The sequence below is a fragment of the Myotis brandtii genome, unplaced genomic scaffold, assembly GCF_000412655.1.
Source record: "Myotis brandtii unplaced genomic scaffold, ASM41265v1 scaffold751, whole genome shotgun sequence".
NCBI classification, from domain to species: domain Eukaryota; kingdom Metazoa; phylum Chordata; class Mammalia; order Chiroptera; family Vespertilionidae; genus Myotis; species Myotis brandtii.
Genome location: NW_005370994.1, coordinates 770,708 through 784,525, shown reverse-complemented (window position 1 = coordinate 784,525; position 13,818 = coordinate 770,708). Strand labels below are relative to the sequence as shown.

The 13,818-nt window shown below is 36.8% G+C and overlaps 1 protein-coding gene across 4 annotated transcripts in view; it reads left to right on the top strand.

Annotated features, from left to right (window-relative positions):
* Nucleotides 1-13,818, top strand: part of KCNMB2 (potassium channel subfamily M regulatory beta subunit 2) — a 231,498-nt gene that overhangs the window by 197,230 nt on the left and 20,450 nt on the right. For all 4 annotated transcript variants that reach the window (XM_005883018.2, XM_014530635.1, XM_005883019.2 and 1 more), the window contains exon 2: nucleotides 1,732-1,854. In XM_005883018.2, the coding sequence (XP_005883080.1) occupies nucleotides 1,799-1,854 (56 nt within the window). In that variant the 5' untranslated portion in view covers nucleotides 1,732-1,798. The remainder of the gene's footprint in view (nucleotides 1-1,731; nucleotides 1,855-13,818) is intronic.

Below are 13,818 nucleotides of genomic sequence, written 5' to 3'. Positions count from 1 at the left end.
GATTCATTCTTTAATTTACTGGATCACAAAATTTTGGAGCTGAGGGAGCGATCTTAGAAGTTACATATTTCAAACATTTCATGTTCCAGATTAAAAACAACTAAGCCCTAGAAAAGTTAAGTGAGTTTCTCAGAGCCACACAGCTAGTTAGTAGCAAAATGGGCCTATAACCAAGCACTGACCCTTAGCCCTTGCTGCTCAGTGTTGTCTGCAGACCAGTGATATCAGCATCACCCAAAAACTTGTTATAAATGCAGAATTTTGGGCCCCACCCCAGGCCCACTAAATCAGATTCTACATTGTAGATCCCTAGGACATTCGCATGCACATGACAGCTTGAGAATCACTGGGCTAGACCATAATGAGTCTTTCCCTAGAGAGCACAAGAACTGAAGGCAAGTGGGCATTGGTTGGAAGCATATGACAAACATCCCAATCTCCTGGAGGTATCATTTGTAATCTGGAAATAATAGCTTGCAGGGTTTTCATAATATAAGTATACCAGATATATGCATGTATACTTCATGACATATGTATAGATAATACATGCATATATCACATCTAGGAGCTAATACAGTGTATAGTGGCTAATATTATTTGGATTCCCAGGCTTACCCTCAATATTGTGTTCAACCAGAAAGAAAACCAAGAGTGGCAATGAGACCATAAGGAATCACCTTCCTACCTCCCTTCCTTTTTTCTACTTGTTAAATATCATTTTAAATTGTATATGTGATTACAATTCCTATGATATTTCATGTTTCTAACACCCTAGATGATTATTATGTAGAAAATAAATAAAAACAGCTAACTATTTTTAGTGCTATGCGTGGAGATGAAAGAACTTATCCCTAAATCAAAATATAACCAAAAGAACACGACATCCCTCTGATATCTTGATTCTAGATCAGCCGTGGGCAAACTTTTTGACTCGAGGGCCACAATGGGTTCTTAAACTGGACTGGAGGGCCGGAACAAAAGCATGGATGGAGTGTTTGTGTGAACTATTATAAATTCAAAGTAAACATCATTACATAAAAGGGTACGGTCTTTTTTTTTTTTTTTTAGTTTTATTCATTTCAAATGGGCCGGATCCGGCCCGCGGGCCGTAGTTTGCCCACGGCTGTTCTAGATCCTATAAGCCGGGCTTCTAGGAGCCAGTCAGTATCTGCTGCCACTGCTGCTGTGATTTCCTTGACACTCAACTGCAAGGGGATGAGCCCACAGCTTGGCAACAGCAGAGCACATTTAAAAAAATGTTACTACGTCCCCAAAATCTCATAGCTGTCAGCTTCAAGAAAAACATTTTGAAGAGAAAAGGAGCAAAAAGTTAGTATTCAAATCTGAACCAAAATTTTGGAAATATACAGTGTACCACAGAGTGTGAAATCATACCAAAATTATATTTTGGAGGAGGCATTTTAGAGGCCTCAACTGGAAAAACATGTTGCCCTAAGGCAGTGGCTTTCAACCCCAGCACTGCATTTGAAACACCTGGGAAGCTTTCAAAACATCGCATGCACATTTCTGGGGAAGGGCACATGCTTCAGTGGTTTTTAAAAAGTTCCCAGTTGATTTTCATGTGCAGCCAGGGTTGAGACCTGCTGCCCCACAGCATCAGAAACCTGGTCTTATTGAAAGGTCAATCCACAGAGAGCTATTGCTTGTTGTTGATACAGAGTTCCCAAAATTTAAAGCAATAGACTGAACTTCCGTGTTTACCTCTTTTAGGTCTTTTCATCATTCCTCCAGGACTTCCACCGTAAGGAAAGGAGTCTTTGGATCCACATCCTCTAAGATGTTTATATGGACCAGCGGCCGGACCTCTTCATCTTACAGACACGATGAGAAAAGGTAACTGACTACCCAGACAGGATGCCACCGGGAAAGCATGGACAGCTGAGCTTTATGTTTTGCACGTGTTCCTGTTGGCTGGGCTCTACGTGGAGGGAATGCGGTTTCAGGCATTGCGGCCTTCCTCCTCTGTGCACTCCCCATGCTCACTCCCACCACATAGCTTTGCAAAGCCCTGCCTCTGAGACATGCGCTTCACACATGCACATGCACACCCAGTCATCACTTGGCTAACTCCATCTCAGATATGCATTCCGTCAGAACCTCCCACCATCCTCTTGACCAGCTCGTACTCTGTTTACTCTCCATTGAATGTCCAGGACCTACCACCGTTCCTGGCCCATAGTCAATGCTCAGTACTTTCTGAACTGAAGTAATGAAAATTACATTTCAAGACACTGGACATAGGGTGGGAAAGGAAAGCTGGAGAGGATAAAAAGAGGATGGACAAGTCCATGGAGCCCTCAAATTCCTTGACAGAACAGTCTGGGTAAAGGAAAAATGGGGGAATAAGAAAAAAGACTAAAGGTCAAAAACAGTGTTAATAGGATAAAGTGACAAATACATACTTAGTCCAGCCCTCCCATATGGATTTAGGGAGTAAATGCATGCATAAAGTTTTCTGGCCAGTTTTAAATATTTTATTCTGCTTCTCTCTCTTTCTTTTTAGGTTTTTTATTTTGTTTTGTTTTGTTGTTTTTGTTTGTTTGTTTGTTTTTTCTCACTAAGTCTACATAATGGCTTGTCTCATAGAGAAATGAGCACTGGAATAGGTTAGACTTTGTTGCTACAGCAAGATGTCTCTCTTTCTCATTGACCTTGTACTATTACTAGGGTTCGGTAAAGCTAACTTTTAAGCAAAATTGCCTCTACCATCTTTTGCAACTTATGCAGAGCTCACCTGCCTGCAGGTTGAGAGAGAAATCAGGATTGATGAATTGTGCTGGGCTCAAGAGGAAAGACCTGGCAGAAGTTTGCTGGAATGTAGTTGAGAGCTGGTAGTTTTATTTTTATTTTTTAAATTTCCATACATATAAAAGCCTTTGAAAAATTCTGAAAGCAAATTATTAACAATAATTATATGTTACAGCAAAAATTGGGAAGCAATTTTAATATGCACAATAGAAAACCTGTTAAATAAATCATAAAATGTAATAAATATAGCACTTAGCATTTAAAAATGTTTTGTCAAAATATTAACTAAAAATTAGGTTGGAAAATTACATACAAACAATGATTACAGCCACAAAACATATACAGTGGGGCCTTGACTTACGAGTGTCCCGACTAACGAGTTTTTCGAGATACGAGCCGTCTCTCAGCCGATTTTTTGCTTTGAGTTGCGAGCTAAAATTTGGGTTACGAGCCAGCTTCAGATACCCCACTGCTAGTTGGCGCAGCGAATGTCACAGTGAACGCCACAACATCAGCCCAGCATCACGTGTCTCACTCGTTCACTTTTTGATTTGACATACGAGTAATTTGAGTTACAAGCTCCGTCACGGAACGAATTAAACTCGTAAGTCAAGGCCCCACTGTATACATAAGGACAAGCATGGAAGGGAAAGCATGTTTTTCAAATTCTCCATTTCCCAAGTGCTTTGTAATATACTATCTTAATTATGGAAAAAATAATGATATGATGTTAAAGTAAAATTGCAGACCAGAAGACAACTAGTGTTTGAACAAAGTTCAAAAAACTCCCAGTGTTCATCATAATATAAGCAGATCAACTGAAAATGCACTGTCTTTGTTCATCTCTAGATTTTCACATGCTTCTCAATGCTTAATCAAGTCATTTTTCATTTGCTTTCAAGCCAAGTAAGTTGAATCATCTTTCAGCAAGACCTTTACTCTACAACTAAAACTCCATGTGTCATTTCAAAGTTCCATCTTTTACAAGTAATTTCCTCATTTCCTTAAAAAGAAAAAAAAATGTCCACTCCAGTGATGGTGCAGAAGGGCAGAGATTTTGTTGCCCTACACTGCAGTGGTTCTCAACCTTGGCTGCACATTAGAATCACCTGGGAATCTTTTTAAAATCCTGATTTCTGGGCCTCATCCTCCAGAAATTCTGTTTCTTTGTTACTAATGTTGTGGCCCCACCCCATAACAAAGGTGATTCTTATGTGCAGCCAAGGTTGAGAATCACTGCCCTACAGGAATATTGTGGCTAGGAGTGACCAGCTTTCCTGAGATTCTGAAGGCTTCATTGGAGCAGGTGAAGTGAGATGTCTTTGTTTCACCTTCCATTTATTCTCATCAAAAAAATTTCTTAGATACATTTTGCTGTGCATATCTTTTCTTACAACAAAGGGATTGCAGTTTACAAACAATTACTATGTACTGCATGTTTTACATGAACTTTTCTCTTTCAATTACAAGATAGGGACTATTATGCCCATTTTACCGATGGGGAGCGGAGTCTCAAAGATTTTAAATAACTTCTGTCCAACAACTACCAGTGATGGAATCAGGGTTTAAACCCAGGTCATATTATCTCCCCTGCACCCTACAGCTTACACAGCATCAAACATGAGATATTTGTAGAAGCAGGGAACTGCCAAACCCTCAGAGGAAAACTGTGTTAAGAGAGAGTTGAAAATAGTATTATTGAAGGAGATAATAAACATGTGAATATGACATATTGGCAATATTTGTGAAGTTAAAAGGAGCGAATAATAAGCTTCTCATTATGCACCAATAAGATTTATGAAAGTCTTAAATTACTACATTTATTTATTTTTCAAAGAGTGATTTCAGTAACTGTGGGATTTAAAATAATTAAAACATTGACTCTAAGTAAATCACTTTCAGCAGGCTTTATTTATGGGTGGGGATGCCAAGGCTTACTAAATCAATCGGCATGGCTTTGTCCTACAAAGTCAAAAGCAAATGAAAAAAACAACCAATGAATACAGCAACAGAATCTGCCACTAAGCCAGTCTCCTTAGTTTGATGTTGGTTCATCTGTCTGTACCTTTCTTGACCACATTTTCATCTTCACTGTAGGATAAGATTCACATCTCAAAACGGACTTTGAACAGCACTTACTGCTCTGCTTAAGATGCTCTGGGTGGCAGTAATCATGGTGATAATGAAGGTGATCATGGCTGATAATGAATCTCGATAATTAAAGTCCTCAAGTTAATTATTCAAAAACAAATTAACTAGATCGCCTGGCAGCACTGCCCAGGACTGCGGGTAATTGTTCCACCCTGTTTCTAATTCTGCCAGCCTGGCCTCTGTGTCCTGCGTCTCCAGCTGTGCTCCAGCCACAATCCCAGAGGCCAAGCAGCCAAAATCCTTGGCTCCACTCCACCCTGCCTCTCCTGACACCAGCGCCAAACTTGTCAGGATATTGGCTGCCCAGGGATTCCTCAAGAGGTGGAATATCAGGAAAGAGCTTACAAACAGGTGCAGCAACCAAGTTGAAGGAAAAGTCCACCGAAAATTCTGAAACCAAGTGTTTTATAGCTTCATGGAAGTTGAAGTCAATTTTACTTTTTATTTTATTTTAATTCAAAGCCAGTCCTTTTTCAGATCATCTGCTACATGCAAAACACGGGTTTCTGTCCTTATCCTCCATTTCATAGGCCCAGCAATATCAAGGAATACTTTTCCTTTTCTGAACAAACTTCTTCGATAGGTGAGCTTACATTAATTTCTAAATTGCAGGTGAAAATAATACAGCAGCAGCAATAACTAATTTAGAATTAGAAGAAAGGGTTTATTTGCTAAGAAGACAAAGGCTGAGTGTTTATCAATTATTCTTCAAATTGTTTTATTAAATATTGAACTGATATGAAGGAATACATATCACATGTTAATATATCAAGAATCTAGCCCAGTGATGGCGAACCTTTTGAGCTCGGCGTGTCAGCATTTTGAAAAACCCTTACTTAACTCTGGTGCCGTGTCACATATAGAAATTTTTTGATATTTGCAACCATAGTAAAACAAAGACTTATATTTTTGATATTTATTTTATATATTTAAATGCCATTTAACAAAGAAAAATCAACCAAAAAAATGAGTTTGCGTGTCACCTCTGACACGCGTGTCATAGGTTCGCCATCACTGATCTAGCCTATATAATAAGAGAGGGATATGCTAATTAGCCCAGATATGCTAATTAGTCATGACCGGTATGCAAATTGACCATCACTCCAACACACAAGATGGCCGTCCCCATGTGGTCAAAGATGGCCACCCCATGTGGCCACAAGATGGCCACCACAAGATGACCTGCAGGGGATGGCAGTTGGGGACGACCAGGCCAGCAGGGGAGGGCAGTTGGGGGCGATCAGGCCGGCAGGGGAGCAATTAGGCATCAAACAGACTGGCAGGGGAGTGGTTAGGGGGTGATCAAGCAGGCAGGCAGGCGAGCTGTTGGGAGCCAGCAGTCCTGGATTGTGACAGGGATGTCCCAGATTGGAGGGAGTGCAGACTGGGCTGAGGGACACCCTCCCCCCCAGTGAACGAATTTCATGCACCGGGCCTCTAGTATATATATAAAAGCCTAAGCGACCCTTATGACCAGACAACTGGACGACTGGATGACGCTAGTAGCTATGATGCTCACTGACCACAGCCAACCTCCCTCAGCCGGCCAACCTCCCACAGTCCCTCCCAGGGCCAGCCAGCCAACTTCCCTCGGTCCCTCCCTCTGGCCGGCTGGCCTCAATTGGCCCCGATTGCTGGCCAGGCCAAGGGACCCCACTCATGCACGAATTCGTGCACCGGGCCTCTAGTGATAATATAATAAACATCGGAGTAGCCTTCATTAAGGGTGAAAAACAAAACAATCAGGATTTTTGAAACCCTTGAGGGTGCTTTTCTAAGAGCATCCTTCTTCCTATCCCAGCCCCCATCCAAAGATTACCACCATCTGAACTTTGTGTTTACCATTCCCATGCTTTTCTTCATGAGTCTGTCACATTTGAATCCTTAAACAATATGTTGTTTACTTCTGAATGTTTGGAAACTTTATATAAATGGAATCATACCATGTGAATTGTTCTGCAACTCATTTTTTTCACCAAACATGATGTTTCAATGATTTATATGTGAGTAGCCGTGGCTCATTTTCTCTCATGCTGTATGCCATTATATGAATGTACTGCCATATATTCATCCAGTCTTGTGCTAATAGACATTTGTAATATTTTCAGTTCTTTTCCCACCAGCAGTGCTGTTATAATGCTTTTTGTTGATGTCCCCTTGTACATGTACAAGCACTTCTTAGGCTATATACCTAACTTGGAAATGTTTGGTTCAAAAGTATGCCGTTTCCACTTTGCCAGGCAATGCCATTGCTTTCCAGAGCAGCTATATATGTGGTGCTACTGCCCTACAGCCTTGCCTAGAGTTTTCAGATGTTTAATTTTCATCAATTCAGATGGTATTGTGCTCTCAAATCCCATTTCTCAGATTAGTAATAAGACTGAACCTATTTTTCCAGTTCTTTTCTGCCAAGTGCCTGTTCAAGAATATGGCCCATTTTTCTACAGGATTGTTTGTCCTTTTCTTATTGATTTGTATGAATTCTTTATAAAAGTCTATATTAACCCTTTGTCTGTCTGTTGCATGCAAATAGCTTCTCCCAGTTTATGACCTGTGTTTTCATTTTCTTTACGATGTCTTTTCATGAACACATGTTCTTCATTTTAATGTGTTCTAATGTAGCAAGTTTTTAAACATTTTGAAATCCCTTCCAACTCCATATTCCAAAGGATATGCTCTTGTAGTGTTTTCTTAATATTTTGTAAGTTTGCCTTTCATAGTTAAGTCTTAAATCGTCTGAAGTTGACTTTGTATGTGTTGTGAAATAGGCATCCAATCTATTTTTCTATATGAATAACCAATTGCCCCAGTACATTTTACTGGATAGTTTATCTTTTCCTCAATTATCTAAAAGCACACATGCATTATATATTAAGTTTCTATATACACGTGAATATATTTCTGGACCTCTATTCTATTTAATTTTGTCTACCTCAGACAAACACCACACTTGAACTTACAAAATTTAGCATTACAATACATCTTGCTATCTGATAGGTCAGGTCACCCACCTTGTTTTTTGTAATCAGGAGTATACTTGCTATCCTTAGACATTTGCATTTTCACACAAATTTAGAATCAACTTGTCAAGCCCACTTTCCAAAAAAAAAAAAAACCTCTTGATAATTTTTATTGGAATTTTATTAATCTTTTCCTTAATTGTGGTAGATTTGCATCATGTCACCAAGTGTTTCTCTGAATGAATATGATTGATCTCTACATTAATTTGTCTTCCCTAATATCTCCCAATAAACTTTTATAATTTTTACAAAGAGAATTTGCACATAACTAATTAGATTTATTCCTAAGTACCTTCTTTTGTTAATGTTTAAATTATATTTTCTACTTTTGCAGGTATATGGAAAGGCAAGTGGTATTATTAACATTTTGTTTCAGATATGCTAAAGTTTGTTATTAATTTTAATAATTTATATGTAGATTCTTTTGTATTTTCTTCATAATTATATAATTAGTAAATAATATATTTTTGTCTCTTATTTATCTGTAAATATGCCATATACCACTCTTTGCTTCATTAGACTAGCTTGTAAATCATGAATAAAACAGGTAATAGTAAACATCTTTGCTTTGTTCCTGTTCATAAAGTAGATTCTTTAGACATTTCACTATTAAGTATAAACTTTAGTATAAGTATTTTCTCTATGTTATTTATCACAGAAAGAATGTTTTTATTTTTAATTTGATAAGAATTTTTATCATGGATATATGTCAAATTTTATCAAATATGTTTCTCTACATTTAAATACGTGTCCCGCGCTCTACTACACTGGTAGAACGTATAAATACGTAAAACAGATTCTTTTGTATTTTCTTCATAATTATATAATTAGTAAATAATATATTTTTGTCTCTTATTTATCTGTAAATATGCCATATACCACTCTTTGCTTCATTAGACTAGCTTGTAAATCATGAATAAAACAGGTAATAGTAAACATCTTTGCTTTGTTCCTGTTCATAAAGTAGATTCTTTAGACATTTCACTATTAAGTATAAACTTTAGTATAAGTATTTTCTCTATGTTATTTATCACAGAAAGAATGTTTTTATTTTTAATTTGATAAGAATTTTTATCATGGATATATGTCAAATTTTATCAAATATGTTTCTCTACATTTAAATACGTGTCCCGCGCTCTACTACACTGGTAGAACGTATAAATACGTAAAACGTATAAATACGTTTCCCGCATACAATGTGATATTATCCTATGATAGTAGGCCTTTAAAAGATTTATGTAATATATTACATTAATAGATAATCAAATTATGACATTATATTCCTGGGATAGCCCAACTTGATCATGATGCATTTCCACTTTAATATATTGCTAGATTTGGTGAACTACCTTGTTTTTAAAATTTTGCATTTATGTTTATGAGTAAAATTGATCTGCAGTTTTTCTTTTTGTCTGATTTGGGTTTTGTGCCAAATTTTACTAACCTCATAATAGACTGGGTTGCATCCCATCTTGTTCTACCCTCTGGAATGATTTGTATAATATAGTTAGAACTCACCTATAAATATCAGAGCCCAGTATTTCCATTATAAAGATATTTTAATTTCTTTAATGATTTATAACTATTTTGATTTTCTAGTTGCTTCTGAATCCATTTGTTAGTTACATATTTATAAGAATTTACTACATATTTTAGCAAATTATATATCAAAGTTTTCAAATATCTTGCTATAATTATTTCTAACATCCTCTATTATGTTTGTAATCTATTCTGTATCTGTGCTTATGGTTTTTTTAATTCCTGATATTTATGTGGGACTTCTCTATTTTTTTATTGATAAGTCTTGTCAGAGGTTTATCTATTTCATTAGTCTTCAACAAAAAGTAACCTTTGAATTCATTGATTTCCTAGTATCATTTTATCTTCTATTTTATTTCTGCTAATGTTTCTTATTTCCTTTTTTACACTTTATTTTAATTTCCTAAGTTGGATGCCTAGCACATCAATTTTCCAGCTTTCTTCTTATCTAATATAAACATTTATGATTATATATTTCTATTTATGTATTCCTTTAGTTGCATGACACTAGTTACTCTATAGTGTTTTTCTTATCATTAAGTTCTAAATACATCCTAATTTATCATGTTTTATTCTATGACCCATGAGTTTTGGGGAACTATATTTTTATTTCTATGTATAGAGTCACTCTATTTTCTGTTATTTATTTTTACCATTGTTGCACTAGCCAAATAATGTGGTCAATATAAAGGTAATGCTCCTCAAAGGCTCTTTAGGTTATAGAGATAGTCTAAATTATCTGAATAATTCACATAATTTTCTGCCTTCTTTTATATTTTTTACTAAAGACCTTTATAAAATTTAATATGCCAATAGATCAGGTAAAAATAAATAAGAATTAGAAATTAAGATACCATTGGGAAATTATGTGATCTGATAAATTAAAGACCTGACTAAAAAGAATTACCTTCTACTTTTGTTCCTATAATTTTGCTCTCACCCATAATCTCTTATCCATAAAATAATATTATAATCTTCCTTGACAATTAATAACATTAAGTTCATGGGCAAAAGCCCTCATGTTAATGACAGTATTAGGTGTGACTGTCATTTGTTCCCAAACTCAAAAGCACATTCCCCCCAAATGGAATGTACACTTTAAAAAACTGAAAACAGAAAAACAATAAAACTATTCAAATTGGACCATATAAATAAATACCTACTAGCTCAAGGATAAAACACACAATAAAATCCAAAACTAATAAAACTCGTCTTTTATCAGTTTATTAGGATATACAGATGAGAAGCCCATCTCAAAAATATGGAAGGCTTTGGTGAACAGAGGGCAGACCAATGGCTGTTTTAATCGATGCCACTCCCAACTCTGGCATATGGGATAACAGGTTGAGTGTTCCTGGGGCAGAAATACATAGCAACTCTGCTCGTTTCAGCTCAGCTGGCACTTCACAATTCATTGCCCTGCAGATTCATCCCCATGGGACAGAACAGAAGGCACTTTTCCTTGAAGTCTGGAAACTAGATCTCTTTTTGCCTGAAAAGCTTGAAGTTTTTCTAGAAGGAATACTAACTTTGTCGGTGGTAGAGTCCAATGGGCACTGATAGGAAGCCAGAAGTCAGGAGCCTGTTCCAGCCAGGGTTCTCTGATCTGTTTGTTCAATTGACCACTTAGCCTCCCTGTGCTGGCTATCTCACATATTTGTAGCCATTTCTAACCCAGATAAAAGGAACATATGTTGTGAGCCTAATAAATGGAAGAGATTGAACTTACAAAGATGAATGTGGTCTGACTCCAACTCTTGAGCAGTTCTGTATTCAGTGGGCCGGAGAGGCATAAATAATAGATATTCATTATGTTAAGTATTATGTGTAAGTTTCTGAAGCGCTTTCTGCCAAGTAATTTCAGATATGCATAATTCTTCACTTCTAATCACATCTTTCCTATTTCTGTTTTCTACACCCTCTAGGTACCCCCTCACCTCCCTACAACTTCGGGACCCTTTGCAACCCTGTCTTCCTGCCTCTATGTGCTATAATACCCTCACTGTCTTGTTCCTCTGACTGCCTAGAAAGTCTCATTAAAACCCAGTGTTAATTGTTACTTCTGGACACAAATGATGCCTAGATCTAGATCTTCATCCCCTACACCCTGCTTTTTTCCAACTCCTCTTTTCCTGACACTTGAAATGCAAGGAGAATTTCAGAATCAGTCTCTTTGCATTCAAACGTAAAGCTTTCTAAGCAACCAACCACACTAACATGAGTGGTCTTTCTAAAGTACAAATCTAATCATACCACTTCCTTGCTTAGATTATTTTAATTGCTCCTCTAACTTCAGAAAACACACAAGACCCTTTATCTCTGGCCTCTTCTTATCCCTCACCCACCAGATCCTGGAATCCAACCATACTCATCTACCCCAACTCCCTCACAATCTGCCTGGATTTTCTTCCTCTTCTCAATTGTTTGCTCATTGGAGGCTCAGTTCTGCCTGTCACAGGACCTGAACCATCCCTGCTTAAACCAAGTTATGGCCTCCAACTGGCAGCCTTCTAAACCACCTTCATGCTGATTTAATCACAGCCCTGGGTCAATTTACCTACCATTAACTCTTCATGGAATGCCCAATACAGTGGCAGCCAATTTGCCTGAAGCCAATATGCCAAAAATATTAATTTGCCAGTTAATCATTTTGATGAATTTATCAAATTTGCAATGTTCCAAAAATTTTGTATGATCACTCTAACTCCACATAGTTCAGTGGGTTAGCAGGGACCAAAAAGGTTGCAGGGGTTCAAGATTTGGGGCCTTCAGACCCTGCCCCTGTCTCTCAGTGTCTGCAGCCACTGTCCCTCTACCTATCTGCCCCTGTCTTTCCTTCCCTGCGTCCTGGACACCCTTTGCTTCTAGTCTTCCCTTCTCTCTGTCCCCTGGTCTTTCCTCCTTACCCCCACCCCAGTCATGCCCTACTGCTCTCTCTGATCTTCAGTTTCCCCTCTACTCTGCCCCTAGGTTGCCTCACTCTAGGATCAGCAGGTTAGACTGTTCATTATGCTGATCTGATTCTCTTCAATTTTGCCCCAGCAGAGAGTCTCACCATTTTGCCTAGATCCCTCCTATTAAAATAACAGGACTAGAGCAGAGACACATTAAGCATTTTGTAAAATGATGTTATAAAGACAAAATAAAAACCAAGTAAATTAAACTTCATGAATCTTCAAAAAGCTATTAAAAATGCCCATCCAAAATCAATTACTATAACCTTATGAATGGTTAAAAGAAACAAATGTGGGTAAACTGATAAAGCTGACAAATATATCAAAATAATCATAATGTGAAATTTGCCATAAGGATCTCAGTGATGCTAAAATGTTAGCAAAATAGCAAATGACTCTAAAAATAATTTTTAAAAATAAATATACACTGAAAGGCTCCCATAGGAAATATTAAACTTTTGTTACATTTATTAGAAGAATATTTTCAGACACCTAGTCAAGAAAGATGTATCTTTGAATATATTCATAAGCACATATTTATAAAAAGACTAAGCCTCCCTAGAAAACAGCTTTTTAAAAAATCAAACAGATCTTAAAATACTGGTAAAAAGAATATGTTCATAAGAATACACTTTATAATTGAGTGTATTTTTGAAATATAGTCTTAAAATATTTATAAGAAAAATGCACTCATATTAATTTACTAATATAACAACACTTCTTAAAATGACTTTATTACATCTGTAAATGTGATAAAGTGGGCCAATTATTCATGTAGCAAAGTAATCCTTCAATAAATTGGTGAATTGACTCATCTTGGTGCATTAGCCTTTCAGTATCTGATCCCTTGGCAAATCCACCCCCAATATACTGACCTGCTTCCCTCTTGTACTCCTCTCTAATCAGCCTCATTGAAATGCACATAATTATTGGTATCTCCCCAGTTCCCTCAGGATATGTTTTATTCACTTTGTATCCCAGAACTTAGCACAGTGTGCTATGAAGACTTAAAAAACATTGACAAATGAATTAATGAATGATCTTTACCCTGTGTACTTTTACCTGAATACTTTTCTCCTGCAGACTAAATACCCAGACAATCTTAATTTAAATGGGAGAAAGATAGAAGAAAAATATTTTTTGCACATTTTACTCTTTATATCCATGTTTGTATGTATATAGCCTCATAAATATTTTGCTTATGAGCTATAGACCTAATATCAAAGTTTAAGAAACTATCCACATATGGAGCTTGAAATAAAATTGTACTGTGTTGACTATTGCTTGGGGTAAAAATGAAGCTTTACTGGACAATTAAAAATATTTTTATGTAAAATATTTTGTTATGTTTGGCTTTGCCTTGTAGACTTATCAATAATTCATAT